The 21,890-nt window shown below is 42.1% G+C and overlaps 1 protein-coding gene across 4 annotated transcripts; it reads left to right on the top strand.

Annotated features, from left to right (window-relative positions):
- The first annotated feature begins 1,320 nt into the window (after positions 1-1,320).
- wiz.L (widely interspaced zinc finger motifs L homeolog) lies at positions 1,321-20,753 on the top strand. Of its 4 annotated transcripts, none has more exons than XM_041587126.1 (9): positions 1,325-1,480; positions 4,769-4,900; positions 8,160-8,423; positions 8,751-9,536; positions 13,319-13,672; positions 14,769-15,686; positions 16,783-17,133; positions 18,714-18,903; positions 20,253-20,753. In XM_041587126.1, the coding sequence occupies exons 1-9, from the start codon at positions 1,345-1,347 to the stop codon at positions 20,404-20,406; spliced, it is 3,285 nt and encodes a 1,094-aa protein (XP_041443060.1). In that variant the 5' UTR covers positions 1,325-1,344; the 3' UTR covers positions 20,407-20,753. The 4 variants fall into 4 exon arrangements, with proteins under 4 accessions (XP_041443061.1, XP_041443060.1, XP_018109097.1 ...); XM_018253608.2 differs by having other exon boundaries at positions 1,326-1,585; XM_041587127.1 differs by lacking the exon at positions 8,160-8,423 and having other exon boundaries at positions 1,321-1,585.
- The last annotated feature ends 1,137 nt before the right edge of the window (positions 20,754-21,890 follow it).

The raw sequence follows: 21,890 nt of genomic DNA, 5'->3' as shown, positions 1-21,890 counted from the left end.
ATCCTTGTTGGAGCTTCAGCTGCTCTTTCTCTCTATCCTCTCTGCCTTTCTCTCCTAGAGAGACTATGACAAGTCTGCCCTAGTGTATCTGTTCCTCATTCACGGGGTTACCTGGTCCCCGACTTGGACACATGCCTTCTTCTGGGCCTATTGCAATCAGTCCCCCTGAGCACATCCAGCTGGAATCACATCCAGAGGCAAAAGAGGAAGAGGCCACTCCCTGCACTCACTATATAGGAGTGAGTCAGAGCAGTGTCATCAAATCTCTCAGCCTATCACTGTAAAGGTTATTTTGTAACAGGGATTCTACCCAATAAACCAAGGAAATGGTGAAAAGATTAACTCTATAGGGCCTGTCTCCCTATAGGGCCCTACATATATATCTATATATATATATGAATGTACATGTAAGTTTTAGTTTTACCTCTGAAATACTCCTTTATTTTATGGGCTATCCCATCTTCTTACTTCTAAGGATAGGACTGCATGGACGTTTTCGGCGTGATTCGACGCGCTGCGACAAAACGACCTGCTGCTTCTGCATCCGACAGTTAAATGCTGCGACTTCATCCGACAGAAATTCGGCTCTTAAAGTTACAGGAGGTGGCTTTTTGCCTCATGGCAGGAGTGGCCCTATGGATAACACAGCACCACACACAGGTCGGCAGTTGGCAGGTGTTTTACCGGCCAGGCAGGGAGCCAACCTGATTTATAGTCACCTCAGCTCACCTTGCGCCTTTATTGGTAGTGGGGCACCTTATATATCCTTATATTTTACAATAGGGGGGATATTTACTATATAAAAATGTCATTGCCAAAGTGTAAGAGAGACCACTTTAGGGGCCAATAAGTTTATTTAATGGAAGCACAGTGGCAATATATTACATTCTCCTGCTGTGGGGGCAGGGCACTTTTACTTTACGTCATGGACAGCACCACTTACAGGAAAGTTTTGTTTAAAACGCCTTTATTCAGACATGGGCACCGACCCAGAAAAACACAACGTTTCAGACCGACATTGGTCTTTCATCAAGCCGGGCATTTGCCAGGTTGGCTCTGGATGGCAGAATGACAGCATCTATTGGTGGTGCAAATGCAATACTGTGCTGTTAGTCAGGTTCTTTCCCTCTTATAGTTTCCTGAGGTAAAATTCCGCATTCCCACAGCGAGAGAGTGGTCGCGCTCTCAGTATTGCTATTCGCGCCGCCTTGCTATACGCTCAAGCGCGCCGACTCCTGATTGGCTGAGAGACACTAGCGTCATTGCGCCTCTCTCCAGTCAGCTGCTCAGGAACGTGCGCGCTCCCTCTCGCCCCGCCTCCCGCACGCGCCCGTGTGTCGTATCATGGCGGCGCCCAGCGAGCGGACAAAGGAGGCCTGGGAATTAGGAAAGAGCGGTGAACTGAAACTTGGCGTGGCAGAGGAGGCGGGGAAACCGGGGAGGAGGAGCCAAGAGGAGGAAGAAAAAACAGTGAAAAGAGGTGGGGGGCAGGGGCAACGGGAGGAAGCTGAAGTTTCGGGGCGGGGTGAGGAGAATGATAAGGCCGGAGCTTTGCTAAGGCCCGAGAACGGAAGACTTAAAGCTGGTGAGTAGCCTATAGACTGAGCTGAAGGGAAGGCAGGGCGATTGAGAAGTGTATGGGGTAAAGTACGTGTATGTCGGACGTGCGTGTAGTAAAGGGGGGAGGAGGCTGCTTGTGCTGCACGTGGGGATAGGGCCAGAGGCGCCCAGTCTGTCCGCTCAATACAAGTCGCCATTCCCACAGGTTTAGGGCTTGTTCATCTAACGTGTGACTTGCCTTCCTGCTGCTGCTGTCTGTAGGGGATGCAGGGAGATGACGTTTTGCGTAGCTGGAGGCCGCTGAGTGTGAATTTGTCTCTTAGACTATTTCCCTACCTGGCAGAGTTGAGGAAGTTCATGTGGGGTGACCCAAGTGGGCCTCACTTCCGGTTGGGTGGATTTAGGGTGTGGGGATAATGTTAGAAGTAATACAGGTTATACAGCCTTATTGTTTGCACTTCTCTTGGCTCTGGCCTGTGGGTTGGAGCTGACAACGGTCATACTGATTTATTTTCTCCTCTAAAATAATCTGCCCGCAGTTTAAATGAAAACAATGGGGCTTCTTATACATCTGTCCCAGTGAAGCTTGCAATCTAAAGGCCTTATCACACTATATCCGCAGCTAATTAACCTGCTTGTTTGTTTTTAGGGAACATTCAATTGAGATAGTGTTCTGGCTGTAATCAAACCAGAGTCGCCATGGGCACAACGCTAACCCTTGCGCAAGAGGTGCTCATAAACAACACCCATTATCAGCTGATAAAAAGTCCGGAGGCTGAGAGTCGTAGTTGAGCAACAGAGGGGGTGACCACTGTTCTCTAGAAACTGGCACCACCATAGAATTTACTCGCTCCATTTAGTGTTTATTCAGGCAAACTGTTCTTCGGTTTCCACAAAGTATAGTTTTTGCACACACGGCCCAAAAGGCTTTGTAAGAAACTCAGGGGACGTGGGTGGTGTTTGTAAAACCATTGGAAAGTTGCTTCGAATGACATTTTTTCACTATACAAAGTAAAAAACCTAAAGGTATACTTTCATGGGAAAGCCATGTGTTTTTTCAAAACGCATCAATTAATAGTGCTGCTCCAGCAAAACTCTGCACTGAAATCCGTTTCTCAAAAGAGCAAACAGATTTTGTTATATTCAATTTTAAAATCTGACATGGGGCTAGACATATTGTCAGTTTCCCAGCTGCCCCCAGTTATGTGACTTGTGCTCTGATAACCTTCAGTCACTCTTTACTGCAAGTTGAAGTGATATCACCTCCTCCCTTTCCCCCTCCACCACCAGCCTAACAGAACAATGGGAAGTTAACGAGATAGCAGCTCCCTAAAGCTGGCCATAGACTCAAAGATCCGCTCGTTTGGCGACATTGCCAAACGAGCGGATCTTTCCCCTGATATGCCATTAGCGCCATGGCTATATCGTGGGTAATTCAAACGTTCGACCGTATGGGACTCCGACGGGTCGGTCAGTTAAGAAATCAAACCTTCCTGATTGATATCGTGGTCAGATATTGATCGGGAAGACCTGTCGGAGGCCCCCATACACGGGCAGATAAGTTGTCAAATTGGTCTAAACGACCGATATCGGCAGCTTTATCTGCCCATGCACGGCCACCTTAACACAAGATAACAGTTCACTGGTAGATCTAAGAACAGCATTTAATGGTAAAAGCCAAGTCCCACTGAGACACATTAAGCAAGAGAAATAACAGCCTGCCAGGAAGCAGTTCCATCCTAAGGTGCAGGTCATGTGACTGGGGGCAGCTTGGAAACTGACAATATGTCTAGCCCCATGTCAGACTTCAAAATTGAATATAAAAAAAAAAATCTGTTCTTTTGAGAAATGGATTTCAGTGCAGAATTCTGCTGGAGCAGCACTATTATCTGATGTGTTTTGGGGAAAAAACGTGTTTTTCTGTGACCGTATCCCTTTAAAGGAACAGTTCAGTATAAAAATAAAATAGATTGTAAATAGATTGTATATGCAAAACAAAAAATGTTTCTGATATAAGGTGTCCATAGACACAAATATCTTTCGTTGGTGAACGATTGATTTCAGTGCAATCCGACCAATCCGTCAAATCATCGTGAAGTTAGTGGCAATCGAGCGTTCCTGCATCTTACTATTTATCGTCCGACATCTGTCAGAAAATTGAGCAGCCAATTTTAAAAAAAATAAAATTTCGGCCTCGGTCACATGACTAGGGGCAGCTGGGAAATTGACAAAATGTCTAGCCCCATGTCAGATTTCAAAATTGAATATAAAAAAATCTGTTTGCTCTTTTGAGAAATGGATTTCAGTGCAGAATTCTGCTGGAGCAGCACTATTAACTGATGCGTTTTGAAAAAAAAACGTTTTCCGATGACAGGATCCCTTTAAGTCCTGTGAGTGTGTTTTTTTTTCTGCAGTTTGATTTACATAATATTATTAACCTGCACCCAGGCAGTTGCTTTTTGTTATAAGAGTGCTCCAGCTTGCACTCAATGGGAATACTTGTGAAAAAAATTAAGATTTATTGAAAAAAAGTATTCCCGTTGAGTGCAGTGCTATGTCTCCTTATTGACCAGCACGAGTAAGTTGCTAAACAAGTTTAGGTTGTGCTCCTCCATGTTTTTCTATAAATATATATAAAACACAAAAGCCATGAATATCTTGTGATATCCTTATAAATGGTGTTATGATGTCATCAGTTATAAACAGTGAGTTCTGATGTAATTTCAGTCACGACTCACTGAAATGTGTATTATGACCTTCGGCCTCGTGCTTTTATATGGTCATGAAACTCGTCGGTAACATAATATCTTTATATTTTACAAGAGGGGGGTACTTTATTCACTGTATAATACACACAAGCCATGTTTTTCTATAAATATATATAATGCACAAAAGCCATGAATATCTTGTAAATTATATCCTTATAAACGGTGAGTTCTGATATCTTCTGTCACATGACTCACTGAAATTTTTGTATTATAATATATAAAGTACCCCCAGTTGCAAAATATGAGGATATTAGAAGTTACCTCTTAAATTTCTAGTGGCATTTACTGCATTACAATTTCATTTGATTGGTCCCATTCTAATTCCATTGGTTTTTTTTTTTTATCTGTCACATTTGTACACCTGGCAGTTGTACTGATTATCAAGAATCATCCTATTTCATTAGATTTCCTAAACCTGAGCCTTTTGAACTCTTTTTCAGTGCTGGACTCAGAAGAGGAAGATGGCGACTTACTAGAACTAGTCAGACCCCAAGCCTCGAGACCAGATTCTGGGCACACGGTGGAGAAAATGCCTTCTGAACAGAGCGCTGGCCGAGGAGAGGACGCTAAAGGTAGATCAGACCGTAATCCGTATAATGCTGATGTTTACTGGGACCCACCCATATATCTTTACCTCTTGTTAAACCCTATGCCAGGTGTCATAACCTGAATTTTACTTACCGGTATTAGAGATCCTTCACCTTCCACTTGTTCAGTTGTTTTCAGACTTTTCACCAGAAATGATATTATTTTTAATTTTTTTTTTTATATTTTTTTTTTTTTTTTTTTTAGTTTTTCCAATTTTGAAATGCAGATTCTAAACAGTTACAATTTTGCAACATTTACTTGTTCCATTTCTCAGCAGCATCTCTGAGTATTGACAACTATTGTATCAATTCTAACAGCTGCCTGTAATGAAAGTTAGTCAGTGACCCCCACACGAGCTGCTTTAGGAAGACATAGGAAGGTGAAAAACGAAACTTAAATTTATCAAATAGAAAGTAATTGAGGTGAGGAAGAACTCTTAATTTCTTGTGAACTGTCTGAAAGCAACTGAACTGGAAAAGTGCTGGAAGGTGAACAACCCCTTTAAACTCTTTGCCAGCCAAGTGTAATAATACTGACACGTTGAATTAAAGGGGATTTAAACATTATAGAATTTGATGTAAGCTTATGCCAGTTGCTTCTATGAGCATGTTTGCTATTTACAATAACTGTCTATACTGGATGTTTCTTGAGATATATGCAGAAAAGCATATATACACCTCCAATTTTTTTTGGTTTGAACCATTTATGTTTTGACTGCAAACTCAGCCATCCTTTAATGAGTAGGCATGTTATTGGCATGAGTATGAGCCTGAAATAGATCCCCACCCCTGGGAACCATTCCCTAACACTCTTATAGTTTTGTTTTCAAGTCTGTGGAGTGAGAAGCAACAATTTGACTTCAAAGACTTCCTCTGAGCTTGTTTCTGTCCACTAGTCTGAAGCTTTCAAGCTTGGAGATTATCCCCTCAAGAGAACGCAAGCCTAGGTGTAGCATTTATTGATCTGCAGTTGACGCCCTATGTTTGCATAATATCACTCATTGCCTTAAAGGAGAACTAAACCTTAAAAATGATTGTGGCTAAAAATGCCATTTTATATAATGAACTTATTGCACCAGCCTAAAGTTTCAGCTTGTCAATAGCAGCAATGATCCAGGACTTCAAACTTATCACAGGGGGTCACCATCTTGGAAAGTGTCTGTGACACTCACATGCTCAGTGGGCTCTGAGCAGCTGTTGAGAAGCTAAGCTTAGGGGTCGTTAATTATCCAGCAGAAAATGAGGTTGGTCTGTAATATAAGCTACAGGGCTAATTATTAAATTCTGATGCTAGAGGCACTGGTTTCTGTGCTGCCATGTAGTAATTATCTGTATTAATTACTAATCAGCCTTATATTGTGACATTTCTATTCTATGTGTACTGTATATTGTGAGTGGGTCCCTAAGCTCAGTAAGTAACAGCAGCACAGAGCATGTGCAGTGAATCAGCAGAAAAGAAGATGGGGAGCTACTGGGGCATCTTTGGAGACACCAATCTTTACTGCTAAAGGGCTGTGGTTGCTTTAGGCTGGTACAGAAGCATAAAACATATTGTAAAACATTTCTAGCTACTTCTTTAGTTCTCCTTTAAAAAAAGGAAGTATCACCTGCCTAATCACCTTTAATTCCCCACAGCACTTGCTTAATGTTGGCTGTGTCTGTGAAATTTAGTGTTCAGTCTATTGATGATGACACATTCGTGTAGATGTTGGATGAATTGTCCTGACAGCCACTTTATCCGCAAGCAGAGCAGCTGCCTATTCCACCATGTGCTTGAGGGCTTTGTCAATAGTTTGGGGTAGGGATGCACAGCATCCATGATTTTGTTCGGGAGTCAACCTTTTTTTTAAGCAATTGAAGCCAAGTTCCTGGCCGAACTGAATCCAAAAAATCTTATGACTTTTTTTTTTTTTAATCTCAAAAAATGAAGTCCAAAAAAAATATTGGGAGTTGTTCTCTTTACACCGTTGTTTCCCTGGTTTACATAATCAAATTGGGGTTCAGTATTCTGCTGAGTTTTAAAATGGTGGATTCGCTGCATCCCTAGTTTGGGGGACTATATTTCTTTTTATTCAAGTCTTTTTGCCATTTCAGCTGCCTGGTTACTAGGATCCAGAAGCTTTTGAAATGTTATATCTAAGAGCTGTCAGATAAAAAGGTCATGTGTCTCCTAATACTTTTTATTATTGACTGGAAGTCAAAGGAAAACTATACCCCCCCCCCCAAACAATGTAGGTCTCTATTAAAAGATAGTGAGTAAAACAGCTCATGTGTAAAACCCTGCTTCATGTAAATGAACCATTATCATAATAATATAATTTTCTAGTAGTATGTGCCATTGGGTAATCATAAATAGAAAATTGCCATTTTAAAAAATAAGGGCCACCCCCTGAGATCGTACAATTCACTGTGCACACAAACAAACCACATGTTAGGTCACATGAGCCAATTAACAGACAGAGTTCTACCTTTTGCTTCCTCACTTCTTCCTGTTACAGTTAGAGTTGTAGTATTTCTGGTCAGGTGATCTCTGACGCAGCACAGATAGAGTCACGAAATGGTGGTTCAAGGCAAGAGATGTAAAAGGGCAATATTTATGTAAATATATATTCCAGTTTGGTAAGATTCTTTAATATGTCATTCAATTTGATATAAACTATCTGTTGCTTAAGTATTCATTTTGGGGGTATAGTTTTCCTTTAATTGCATATAGAACTTCTTCTTTAAAGGATCAGTAACATAAAAAAATTGAAGATTGTTTTAAAGTAATAAAAATAACGCAGTGTTGCCCTGCACTGGTAAAACTGGTGTTTGCTTCAGAAACGCTACTATAGTTTATATAAATAAGCTGCTGAGTAGCCATGGGGACAGCCATTCAAATAAGAAAAGGCTTAGGTTACACAGCAGATAAGCTCTGTAGAACATAATGGTGTTAGCTGTTATCTGCTATTTAACCTGTACCATATAGACTTTTTTCAATTTCCCCAATTGCTACACAGCAGCTTGTTTATATGAACTATAGTAGTGTTTCTGAAGCAAACACACCAGTTTTACCAGTGCAGGGCAACATGATATTTTCATTACTTTAAAACACTCATTTTTTTGACGTTACTGTTCCTTTACGGGATATTTAGTGTTTGGGGAAGTGGTGCTTTTATAATACTTGTTTCTGGACTGCACTGGTAGACCCTCATGACCCCTTACAGTTCACCCATTAATTCAACTTGTGATTGGTACCCGCCAGGCCCAAGTCAGACCACATGTGAGGTTTGTGGAGCATGTTTCGAGACCAGGAAGGGCCTGTCCAGCCACGCACGCTCCCACCTACGGCACCTGGGGGTGGCAGAGTCGGAAAACAGTGGGGCCCCCATTGACCTGCTCTACGAGCTGGCTAAGCAGGGCAAGTTGCCACAGGATGAAAACTTATTGGGGGCCAAGAAGTCAGCAAGCCCCCGGACAGCATCCCCAAGGGGCCAATGGGGGGACGAGGACGGGCCCCTGAATCTGAGTGAGTGGTGCTGAGAAGTCTCTGACTGAGGGGTTGTGGTGCTTCTAGTGCTGCCCATTGGCGAAAGGCAGGCACTTCTACTAATTCGCTTATTTCACCACTTTTTTTTTCTCTACTTACCTCTTTCCCCTTTCCTGTTCCTTCCATAATTATTTTATGTTAATGGCCCTGTCCTGTATCCACTGCATGCATCTTTTTTTTTTTTTTTCCTCATCCTTTCCATGATCTCCTTTTTTTACTTCCTTTCACTGTTTCTTTGTTTCTGCATGTCATTTCATCAACTCCTTCCCCTCGTGTCTTCTCCTTTTTTATTTTATCTTCCTTTAGCCTTGGACGGAGAATCTGGAAAAGAGACAGACTGCCAGTTTTGCGGTGCCTGGTTTGAGACGCGTAAAGGACTTTCCAGCCACGCCCGAGCACACTTGCGTCATCTCGGAGTAAACGATCCTGATGCCAAAGGTTCCCCAATTGCCGCACTTTACGCTCTCATCAAAAGTGAAGAGTTTAAAAAGCGTTTGTCTAGTCAGGGAAGCGATGAAACAGATTCAATCACCAAGGCCCCTGGGGAGAGCGCCTCTACTGAAGCTGCTATGAGCACAAGTCAGGCCAGCAGTGGGGCAGCTCGGGCCAAGTTAACAGACGGCGGTACTTTTACGAAGATGGCAGATAGTTTGGTTAAAGGTGACGATGGCCCTTCTAAAACTCCTAAAAGTAACGCCCACTCCTTGAATGCAGAAGGCGCTGGTAGAATGATGGCAAGTAGTGGCTCTTCAGAAACATCTCCACATTTTAAGAGCCCCAATGGAGCTTCAGCCGGAACTCTTGTCACAATTGGTGATTCCGGCTCCCCGCGTTCCATGGTACCTGATGCTGGAATTCACCAGAAGTTAGCCGAGACCCCACATGGTCATGTTAAGACAGAAGTTGGACGTTCCCATGGTAAGATGGCAGTAGCTCGGCCTCAGTCAAAATCATCCCTAACAGGTCTCATTCACTCCAGACCAGCAGTTAACCGTACTCCACCAGCTAAGAAACTGAAAATGTCTCCAGCCTGCAAGGCAAGCTCGGAAGCTTTCTGGTCACCCAACAGTTCACCCTCACCTTTAAATCTGTGTAAGTACCGCTGAATGTTCTTTCTTTACTCATTGTTTACAGTAAGCTATATAACTGAGCAGCATTAGCTGGCCATACAGAACAGCTAGACGGGCTTCTCTTTCAATTTCATATTATCAGAAGGGGTGGAAATTAATGTAAATTGCAAAGTGCTCATAAGAGCTCTCTGAGCAACTGGACACAAATATGTTTTGGGGTGTCTGTTTTTAAGGGCTATGGCTTAATTGGTGTTTTTTGAATACTTAGATCCTCTATGCTCACAGTGTAAAAAACCCTTAATTGCCTTTCACCTCTTCCAACCGAGCAGGGGGGGGGGGGGATCTCCAAATCCCAAACACACGCTGGGGCTCATTTATCAACACTGGGCAAATTTGCCCATGGGCAGTTACCTATAGCAACCAATCAGTGAGTTGCTTTTTGAAACCAGCTGCAAGTAGGACAATGAATGCAGCAATCTGATTGGTTGCCATGGGTTACTGCCCATGGGCAAATTTGCCCAGTGTTGATAAATGAGCCCCACTGTGTTCATATGTTTACCTAATTCCATAGGGCTACTGACTTTTGTGTATGGCAGTTAACTTTTAGTATGTTATAGAATGGCTAATTCAAAGCACCTTTTCAATTGGCCTTCGTTTTTCTTTCTTTTTTTTAAGTTACTTGCCTTCTTCTAACTCTTTCCAGCTTTCAAATGGAGGTCACTGACCCCATCAAAAAAAACAAATGCTCTGTAAGGCTACACATTTACAGTTATTGCTACTTTTTATTACTCATCTTTCTATTCAAGCCTCTCCTATTCATATTCCAGTCTCATATTCAAATCAAGGCATTATTGCTAGGGTAACTTGGACTCTACCCAGATTACTAAACTTGCAGTCTTTACAGCTGCTGAATAAAAAGCTTAATAACTAAAAAAAACACAAATCGTAAAAAAATGAAAACCAATTGCAAATTGTCTCAGAATATCACTGTGTACAACATAATAAAAGTTAGTTTAAAGGTGAACAAGCCCTTTAAACATTTGGTTGAGTTTCCCATATATTATGTGGCTCAAGTGCACGGACAACTGAACCTAACGACATTCATTTGACGATCTGAATATGCAGCTAAGCATTCAGGATCTCTGGGTTCAGATCTTTGTGACCAGATTTAAAGGTTCTTGCAGAGCCAAAAAAGTTTCATTTGGTGAATCAGTGCAGAAAGGTTAGTGGTGGGCTAGAAGGTTGGCTTTCAAAAAGCTGCTTTATATAGGAGATGGTAAGACTGTGCTTTACAGTGAATATGTTAAAGAGACGGTAGATTGCACTGCAATGTGCAAGGAAACTTGTAAGAAAAATCTTGTTCAGTGTAAAAACTGGGTAAATAGTCTGTGCATGATAAAAAAAAAATTGTGTCTTATATAGTTAGCAAAATATGTAATGTATAAAGGCTGGAGTGACTGGATGTGTAACATAATAGCCAGAACACTACTTCATGCTTTTCAGCTCTCTTGGTTGCCACGGATTGGTTACCAGGCAGTAACCAATCACAGACTTGAGGGGGGGGGGGGTACATGCGTCATAACTGTTACTTTTGAATCTGAGCTGCTGCTAAGGATCAATTGCAAACTCACTGAACACTTATGGCCCCACTTATAGCCCCTGACTAACAGAGTTAGAGCTAAAAAGCATTAAGTAGTGTTCTGGCTATTATGTTAAGACATCCAGTCACTCTATTACATTTTTGGCTAACTATATTAAAAACACTTTTTTTTTTTTTTTTTTTTTTGCACAGTCGATTGATCCATTTACCCAGTTTTTATTTTTACTCTGAACTGTTCCTTTAACAGTCATTCAGACTCCTCCTCTCAGTGGCTGTTTAGGTTGTCCTGTTATTCAGATCTTGGCATGCCATTAGATCTTGTTCCCACACCCCATTCTAATTTTTATTTTCTTGCTGGCACCTTACCATACATTCTCCTTGGCCCTTTTTGCTCAATGATATCCAATTTTTGTATTCTTGAATATATCAGATCTAGTGTGTTCTTGCTTGCTATGCTTCAGCTAACCTGTCTCTCTCCTTCCCTGCTCCATAAAGGATTATTAAACCATTGCCTGTCCCATATAGTAAAATCTATGGGTCTGGCTGACTGGTACCTGTCAGCCAGTGCCGTAGGTTCTACATGTTCTGTTTGATCTAAGCCACGCTCTACGTTGTCCTGCAGCTTGTGGCCAAGAGAGCATGATCCATGCTAAGAGGGTTAAACTCAAGCATTTTCTTTGCTTAACTGCACCTAGTACAAGGCACTTAAACACCCACCAGCGTAAGGGCTTGTTTGTCTCTGCTGCTACATTGCTTTTCCCAGTTACCCAAAATTGCTCCCACGTGACTAAAACTGAGCAAATAGGAGCCCATTGAAAGAATATCTGACTGACCAGCTTTATGCCTTTTTGGTTATATGTTGCTGCAATCGATTGTCATGTCAGACCATTTGAGCTCACCTTTATGCTAATGAGAGATGGGCATATTGGCCTCCCGCTGCCAACTGTCAGAGACCGGCAGTGGGTCAAAGTATTTGCTGTACTACAAAAGCATTTTGTCTGCTTGTAACCACTTCTACTGCTACTCATTGGGGAGCTCTATATATGATGCACGTGGACTGGTGTTGGTGGACTTCCCATTGACATTTCACATTGAATAACATTGGGAACAGGCTGATGGCAGCATATTGACTGCCTGTTTTTTTTTTTGTTTTTTTCTCCATCGGAGGCTGCAGTGGTGGTAATGCCCTGTGTGAAGATAAGTATTTTGTGTCAGAGAAGGAACTCTTCTCTAGTGCAAAGTTGTATCTTCTAGTGCCTGGTTAGAACTAAAGGAGCAAGTTCCTGTTGCTTTCGGTACCATGCCTATCCCAGTTTTTCCCTGGCTCTTTGCTTTGCGCGAGTCTCTCAGCTTCTTCCCCCACCGTCGCTTCTGATTTGTCTGCTCTGTCACGGGAAATCTTTCCCGTCTGCTGCTTTGCATCTTTGCTGAGTTTTTCTTGTCAGGTTAACGCTACTATATATGTATATGGGGCTTGACTTTTAGTGTTACTTTATGAAGGTCAGGCAGAATAGTGATTTCGATAAAAGTCCCAGTTTTCCCCGAATCCTAGACCTCTACTTGACCTGACGATACAGCCGAAGTAAGGAGTTTTAAAGGAGAAGGAAAGGCTAACATCAAGTAAGCTTTATCAGAACGGTCTATATAAATATACCAGTAAACCCTAAAAGTAATGCTGCTCTGAGTCCTCTGTCAAAAGAAACACTGCATTTATTTCCTTCTATTGTGTACTCATGGGCTTCTGTATCAGACTTCCTGTTTTCAGAATAAACCTCCAGGGCTATGGCTTGAGCATGCTCAGTTTGCTCCTCTCCCCCTCCTCCCCTTCCTGCTGTAATCTGAGGCCAGAGCTATGCGTGGGCAGGAAGTGATGTCACACCAAGCTAATATGGCAGCTGCTATCCTAAACAGAGAGCTTCTATAGCTGTTACTTAGGTATGGTAAAGCATTCTGCAGAATAAATATAATCTTATATCTTGCACTATTGTGGCTAATTTATTGGCAATATACTGCTTCGGTAGCTTTCCTTCTCCTTTAATGGACCTGTGTAGATCAAAAAAGATATGGAAATGTTATCATGTCTTCGTTCTGTACTATTCTGTTTCATACGGGACTGGTGATTTTAACCCTGTTTCCCACATGGCTAGTTATTGGTCCTCCCTTTACAAGCCTAGCTATTCATTTGTCATCCGCTCCTTCCTCAGCCCCGGGTTCAGAGGAAGTCCGCTGCGAGTTGTGCGGCGAGTTCTTTGAGAACCGAAAGGGCCTGTCGAGCCATGCGCGATCCCACCTGCGCCAGATGGGGGTCACTGAGTGGCACGTCAACGGCTCGCCCATCGACACCTTGCAGGAGATCTTGGCCAGAGGGGCCTTTCCCAGGGCTGCCAACAGAGTTGGAGGGTCCGGCTCACAGAAGCTTCTTTCACTTCCTTCTCCATCTTCCCCCTCGAGGCCTTTCCCTTACAGTGGGTTGTCTCCAGCCATGCATCGCAAGCCTCACCGGCTGCCCTCCTATCCACATGGCGACTGGTCCTCCGATCTCTCGCCTCTCAACCTGTGTAAGTGAGCTGTTGCCACTCATATGTACTTGCTCATCATGCTCATTGCTTCCAAACGTATCCGTTGCCTCCATCATCCTTGCTCTAAGTTCTCCTGGTTGTAGTTACAGAACGTTGTGGTTCCATGATAGAAACAGTAGGTTAAGAGGAGACTTTTGCCCTCCATTGTGCCCAGGTTTCCGGTCCAGTAAAGCGAAAAAAAAATTGAGTTGATCCATCCAAACCTTTTTGACACCAAGTCTTTGGGGTTTCCATAGTGCTCAGTAGCAACCTATGTTCCATTGTCTTAAGATTAACTGCAGGTTTGGGGTATGGTACAGACGGAATGGCCTTTAGTAAATAAGCCCCTTATGGTTTTAATCACCTCTTTCTTAATAGAAGGAAGATCGGATATACTTTTTCCAGGTTTTGTGTTCATTTTTTTTTTTCTCCTTCCCCCCTTTGCTTCATGATATCCCTTTTTTTAAAGGGGAACTATTGCGAAAATGTAATATAAGCTTCAGGATAGTGAAATAAGAAACTTCAGAAACAATTAAGAAGGATATTTAATTGATTCTGTTTATGTTCAATATTCCTCTCTGGGTATCTGTTTCTCTTCATTCTGTCTTCATGCGGCAGTTGGGTGTCAGATATTCGTTAGATCCAATATCTTATAGCGGGATTTCCTAGCAGATGTATTAGAGCTCACTCAAATAACTTACTCCAGTGCAAACACAATCTAACAATGACTGCTTTTTGCACAAATTCTGCATATAGAGAGCATGATGTCTGGTGATTTTAATAGAGTGAGCTCTTATACATCTTCTAGGCAAAAGGAGCCCCCCATAAGATATATTGAATGAATATCTGATGCCCAACTCCTCCATGAAGAGATGCTGAGAGAGGGATAGTGAAAAAAAACTTGGTTATTTCAGAAACAGTACAGAATATTTAATTGTATTTAGAAAGTTACTTGTTTCAGTATGCTGAAGCTTGTTAAATTTTCATTTTCACAGTAGTTCCCCTTTAACATTTTGCTTCCCCCACCTCACATCTTCATTTTTTTTCTGTCTCACACTGTCTGTTTGCCTTGTAATTTTTCTTGTTCTCCACGCAGCCTCTCGAGCCGACCCCTCGCGGGATATCCGCTGTGAGTTCTGCAATGAGTTCTTTGAGAATCGAAAAGGCCTGTCAAGCCACGCGCGGTCTCACCTGCGCCAGATGGGAATCACAGAGTGGCACGTCAACGGCTCTCCCATTGATACTCTACGGGAAATAATCCGAAAGAGGCGTCTGCCCCCACATGTCTCAAACATTAAAAAAGAGCCACGGACTAATGATGAGCCCACTAGTCCTTCACACACGCTATCGCCCCTTAGTCTCAGTCCATCGGGTATGGGGCGGGAGCATCCTGTCTCATCTCTTACAGGAAGACCCCACAACACATTCTTATCCCCAATGTCTCCTAAGAGACAAGCTTCTCATGAGCCTCATCTAAGCCACTCTGAGCCAAAACGCTATGTCCATTTAGAACCAAAGTCCAGCAACCAAGTACAAAGAAAAGTTTACCTGCAAGGTGAGGAACGGCCCAAACTCTACATTCAGGAGGACAACCGACCAAAGTCATATCTGCAAAGTGAAGGGAGGCCCAAAGCATATTTACAAAGCGAAGGGAGACCTAAAGTGTTTCTCCAAGGTGAAGGAAGGGCCAAGACTTATGTGCAAGGAGAAGGAAGACCCAAGCCGTTTTTGCCAGGGGAAGCCAAGGCCAGAGCCTACAACAAAGCATACATGCACGGAGAAGGGAAACAAAAAACATTCATGCACGAAGAAGGCAAGGTTAAAGCGTACCTGCATAATCAGAGCAGACCAAAGCCTTTCATGCACAGAGAGGGCAAGCTCAAGGCATTTGTTCACGCTGAAGGCAAGCCCAAGCCATACCTGCAAGGAGATGGCAAGCCTAAAGCCTACATTCAAACTGAGCTGCCATTCAAGGTCAAAGTAAAGGCATCTCCAGACAAAACCCCCACAATGTGTAAGTAAAAGCTGCGCGTTCATACTGCTTTTCTAACCCTATACGACTGCTTTGGCAGGAAATAAGAAAGGTGGTGGCTAGTTAGTCTGAATTGATAACCGTACGAGACCGAGCATGAAAGCAGCAGCATTAACACCTTTTATAAGTTTAAGTTACGGAGATAATGAGCCAGTTCCTTTCAATTATGGCACTCACTAGGGTTAAGCTGGTTAGATGCTTTCTCCATAATTGCTCAGAATTACTTAAAGGAGAAAATTAAAGGCTAAAATTAAGCTTTATCAGTAAGGCCTATATTCATAGACCATTAAACCTTCAAAGTAATGCTGTTCTGATTATTCTATTGTCTATACGTGGACTTCTGTATCAGACTTCCTGATTTCAGCTTAAACCTCCAGCACTGACTTGAGCATGCTCAGTTTGCTCCTCCCCTCCCAGAGCTATGAGTGAGCAGGAAGCAATGTCACGCCAAAGTGATATGGCAGCTGCTATCCTAAACAAGCAGAGAGCTTCTAGAGCTGTTTTTATTTATTTATTTAGGTATGGTAAAGCATTCTGCACAATTAAGTGTTCTAGCTGCACTATTGTGGATAATATATTGGCAATAAACTGCTTCAGTAGCTTTCCTTATCCTTTAAAGAGATACTGACACCAAAAAAATAACCTTTTTTATATCTATCATAACATTCTTTGAGTGCTATTTTTAATTTTGCCATAAAAGTATTTTCCTGATGCTATTACATTACCTTTTTTACTACCCAGTTCCTGTATGAGGGGGCTGCCATATTTGTGCAGCAGGAGTCGGTTAACATTAGAAACTCTAACTGACAGGAAGAAGGGACAGTCAGGTTTAGAAACTTCAAGTAACAATTACTTACAAAATCTATGAAAAATCTGTGAAAAAAGATCAGCATGACCTATGTCATTTTTAATACAGATTAGTATTTTGAAAAGTTTTTTTTTTTTTGTCTATGGCTTTAATCCGTGGTATAAACGGTCAATAGAATGCATTTCCATATGCATGTTTGCTTTTAATTTTCTTTTAATCTTTACCGTACTGCATTTAACTCCTTATACCACCTTTCTCTTCATTGTGCAGTAGAGGCATGCTGTGAACTGTGCGGCCTGTACTTTGAGAACAGGAAGGCCCTTGCGAGCCATTCGCGTGCACACTTGCGGCAGTTTGGAGTCACTGAATGGTGCGTCAATGGCTCTCCTATAGAGACGCTGAGAGAATGGATGAAGCAGAGACCTCAGAAAGCTGGAGCCTATCTCAGTTATATCCAGGAAGGGCGCCCTTTATCCAAGAAATTCAAGCGCTCCAATCAAATACCCAAAGCAGCAACAGCGGAGAGCCCAGTGACTCCATCTGCAAAGATGTTTGAGGCAGAGCGGATCCATGGCATCCCGTCAGCAGCAACAGAAAAGCCAGCAGATGGACCAGTGCACAGTAAGTGATCATTTGTCTGTAGACCAACGAGTTCAGTATAGAAACTCTGGGTTTAATCAAGTTGCCAAAGTCAAAAGATAGCAGCACTCCCATCTTGTGAAGATAAAACCGCCTTTATTATTTCAGACGGCAACTCCAGCAACATTTCAGACCCTCCAGGTCCTTTCTCAAGCTGACAAAGTAATCAAGTTGCCAACAAATCCTATATCATTATATTTACATCCCTGTGTTGTGCCTAAAAAAATATACTATCCGGTACCCCATGGGGCTAAAACAAGGCACTTGGTAGACCTGGGTCTACTAACCCCTTAAGCAACCGGGTTGTCTAGCACACATTTGTTTTTACATAGCATTTCTGCCTGGTGGTTAGTAAATTTCTAATTGTTATGTTATTACCTATGTGCCTCGCCCCTTGCTGCCCATTCTGTTATTACAGGATATACAGTAGAACACCCATCTTACGTTTTTCAGGGGACCAGGAAAAAATGTATGTAATATCAGGGAAATGTGTTAAAGTAACTTTCTTCAAGTACTGAAAGGATATAAGCACAGGAGTCTGTTTTAAGCATTGCAGTGTTAGTTACACTATGGGGGGGCATGTGCAAGGCCTCTCTGTCACATACACAACCTAAAGCAATAAGTGATTGGTGCAGGACTGTATAAGGGGCCGACTAATAGGAATTGACCATTTACAGGCAGAACCATGGCAAAATATACATCTGGTTAGTAATTACGTTCAAAGTTTTTGGTAACATCAGGACAAAAGTTTGATGTAATATCTGGGAAAACATTACTTAAAATCAGGGAAATGTACCCTTCGAAATGCAATTGTGGGACCCCATATATAAAAAATGTAAAATGTGCGAAAACTTAAAATCAGGGTATTTAAAATCGATTAAATAGATTATGTATTCCCTATTCATTGGGTGGGTGGTGGCAGTGCATGTGACGATCCCCTGGTTTTACAGACCAGCAGTTTTATTGTAATTTTTTTTTTATTATTATTCTTTTGCTGATGTGTAATCTAGTGTTCAGCAACATCTGCAGTGTCTTGGGCTATCACGGCAACCTCCAGTATTCCTCTGCAGTCCAATATCATCTTCAGATTCAATAAGAGGCACATTTATCAAGGGTCGAATTTCGAATTAGTGTTTTTTTTAAAACTGACATGAACTGTAAATTCGACCAATTACAATTTATTATAAAAATCAAATTTTACAACTCTGGTGAATCGGATCGGCCTGAAAACTCGAATTGACTTCGAATCGAATGTCAGGAGGGCTGCAAACCACTCAAATTTGATCCCTGGATGTCTCCCATTGACTTAAAACAGATTTGGCTGGTTTTAGGTGGCAAATAGTTGATTTCAAGTTCTCAAAGAGCCAGAGTATGATAAATTTAGAAAATCTAATTAAATTCTTTTTTTTTTTTTTTTTGAAAATCTCAAATCGGATTTGAATAAATCCCTTGTCAAATTTTGAGTTTTGACCATAAAAAACTCAAAAGTTCTAATTTCAAATAAAATTTTCAGGTTGATCCTTGATAAATCTGCCCCTAAATGTTGTAACCCATCCCTACAGGGACAGAGCGGCGCCAATTGAAGCCATCTGAGGTTCCTCCATCGAGGGAAGATGGAGTCGGTGAGCTCATCCCCAAAACAGAAGACACAAGACCACCTCCAAGGGCACGGCCTGTCCCATCCTTGGTTCCCAGGCCGCCCCAGACCTCTCTAGTGAAATTTGTGGGGAACATATACACACTGAAGTGCAGGTGAGTCCGGGTAGAGTTTTAATTCATATGGGGGGGGGGGGGTATTTGACAAACCAATAGCCTTTACTGCTCTGCTGAGCCAAGACGAGGTCCTTCATATTTTCCATTTGTGTACCCCTCCTTTCATAATAATCTTGTTCGTCTTCAGTGTTCTTTTTTTTTTTTTTTTTTTTACAGTTTGTTTTTGCTTATTTAATCTCTAAGTTTATATCCTGCAGCAGTCCTTGCTTTAAAGGAGACCTAAACCCTAAAAATGAATGGCTAAAAATGCCATATTTTATATAGTGAACTTATTGCACAGGGATAAAGTTTCAGCTTGTCAATAGCAGCAATGATCCAGGACTTCAAACTTGTCACAGGGGGTCACCATCTTGGAAAGTGTCTGTGACACTCACATGCTCAGTGGGCTCTGAGCAGCTGTTGAGAAGCTAAGTTTAGGGGTCGTCTCTAATTATCAAGCAGAAAATGAGGTTGGTCTGTAATATAAGCTGATGCTACAGGGCTGATTATTAAATTCTGATGCTAATTGCACTGGTTTCTGTGCTGCCATGTAATCGGCCTTATATTGTGACATTTCTATTCTGTGTACTGTATATTGTGAGTATGTCCCTAAGCTCAGTAAGTGACAGCAGCACAGAGCATGTGCAGTGAATCAGCAGAAAAGAAGATGGGGAGCTACTGGGGCATCTTTGGAGACCGATCTTTACTGCTAAAGGGCTGTGGTTGCCTTGGGCTGGTACAGAAACACAAAACATTATGTACAACATTTCTAGCCTACTTTATTTATCCTGTAAGGAGTAGCTGTGTACAAGGGAGTTTGGTACATGGTTATGCAGCCAAAGTAAATTGGGATATGACATTTGAACTATCAGTGCTCCTCTATACTATAACCTCCTTTACTGCACCCCAAAACATACCTCATTCCCTGTCCTTTACCACATTAACAGAGCCACTTGTGTGGGGTTGGCAGACGCCATTCTGTTTGTTTAGGATAGCAGCTGCCATATTAGCGTGGTATGACATCACTTACTGAATGAGTCTCTCCCTGCTCACTCATAGCTTTGGACTCTGATTACAACAAGGGGGGAGGGGGGAAAAGCAAGAGAGGAGCAAACTGAGCATGCTCAAGCCCTAGCCCTAGAGGTTTAAGCTGAAAACAGGAAGTCTGATACAGAAGTCTATGTGTACACAATAGAAGGAAAGAAATGTGATTGTTTCTTTTGACAGAGGACTCGGACCAGCATTACTTTGAGGGAGTATTGGTATATTTATATAGACCTTTCTGATGAAGCTTACTTAATTTTTAGCCTTTCCTTCTCCTTTAATTAAATGCTTTCTCTCACTCACAGGTTCTGTGACATCCAGTTCCAGGGTCCCCTCTCCATCCAGGAACAATGGGTTCGCCATCTGCAGCATCACATCCTGGAAATGAATTTCTCCAATCCACCGAGTTCTCCAACTCTGACATCCCCTGCACAGCCAGAGCCAGCCGTAGCTCAGTAGGGGACAAATAGACTGCGACTGACTGCAAACAGCAGACTGCAGCAAAGAGGCTGATTTACTGTTGCAAGTTGCGCATCAAATGTGGCGTTTATTGAGGGTCCATGGAACTTGTAAAAGATAGGTTTTGGGTGCAATGAGTTTTGTGATAGGCCTGCAAAATCCCATTTTCTTTCAGACTTATTTTTTTAAGCTATTTTGGAAACTGGGATGTTGCTGAAGGGGAGTAACTAGGTGGGGAAAGTGAGTGTCACGACTTGCCCTGTTACGTAGGGACAATTGGTTGGTGCGTGGGGAAGGTTGGAGGTTTGTGTTGGGTACAGTTAAAGGGGAACTATAGCGAACATTAAAATGTAATATTCGCTTTAGCATACTGAAATAAGAAACTTTCTAAATACAATCAATTAAAAAATTCTGCATTGTTTCTGAAATCAAGTTTATATTCACTATCCCTCTCGGCATCTTTCTTTTCATTCTCTCTTCATGCAGCAGGTGGGTGTCGGATATTCATTGACAGTTAGATCCAATACATCTTATAGGGGGCTCCTTTTGCTTAGAAGATGTATTAGAGCTCACTCTATTAAAATCAGCAGACATCATGTCTCTCTACATGCAGAATTTGTGCAAAAGGCAGTTATTTTGTTTGTATTGGAATCGGTTATTTTAGTGAGCTCTAAAACATCTGCTAGGAAAGGGAGCCCCCCTATAAGATAGATATTCATTGACAGATCCAATATCACACCCAACTGCTGCATGAAGACAGAATGAAGAGAAACAGATGCTGAGAGGAATATTGAAGATAAACTTTGTTTCAAAAACAATGCAGAATTTGTATTGATTTGATTTAGTTTCTTCAGTATGAGGAAGCTTATATTAAATTTTCGTAATAGTTCCCCTTTAAGGGTGGGGGCGCCAAAGGTAACGTTTCATCTTAAAAGAGGTGTGTGAGGTTGGAGCATTCTTTAGAGTGTCACAACTTGCCATTCCTGGATCTACAGGCTTCTCTTCACTTAGCCAATATGGGCTACATTTTGCCTCTCAACTCTGATTTACTTAACCATTTCTCTGGATTTGTAAGCCATCCAAAAGATGCCCGAATGAGGTTATTTGGAAGCGTTTTGGGGACATGTGACTAAAAAGTGTATTTAATAGCTGGGGAAGTGATGGTCAGCTGACGTGAACCGCAGTTTCTGCTGGGAGAGAAATGGGGAAGAAAAAAAAAAAATACACCGGTACTTAGGACTATGGGGGCCAATTTGTTTGGCATCCCCCCCCCCAGTGACTTGCTGCTTTCCAGGTGCAGGTGCTCCTTTTTCACAAAACATTGGCTTAGGGTTGTTTTTTTGGCAGGGTAAATTTACCAGCGGCTTCCCTACATCGCCTGCACCCCTCCAGGCTTGGTGCATTCTCAGTGCATAACTCTCTTGGAAAGGTTCTGTCGTGCACATGTCTGACTAAGGCACAGGGGATGCCTATAAGGATAGTGA

Source organism: Xenopus laevis, chromosome 3L, assembly GCF_017654675.1.
Source record: "Xenopus laevis strain J_2021 chromosome 3L, Xenopus_laevis_v10.1, whole genome shotgun sequence".
Taxonomy (NCBI): domain Eukaryota; kingdom Metazoa; phylum Chordata; class Amphibia; order Anura; family Pipidae; genus Xenopus; species Xenopus laevis.
The sequence above is the reverse complement of the archived record's forward strand: the minus strand, read 5'-3'. Positions and strand labels throughout refer to the sequence as shown.

Coding starts and splice junctions, on each gene's coding strand:
- wiz.L (XM_018253608.2), top strand. CDS start 1,345: ATGGCGGCGCCCAGCGAGCGGACAAAGGAGGCCTGGGAATTAGGAAAG. Junction 8,424..8,750: donor GGACGGGCCCCTGAATCTGA/GTGAGTGGTGCT, acceptor ATCTTCCTTTAG/CCTTGGACGGAGAATCTGGA. Junction 13,673..14,768: donor TCTCTCGCCTCTCAACCTGT/GTAAGTGAGCTG, acceptor TTCTCCACGCAG/CCTCTCGAGCCGACCCCTCG.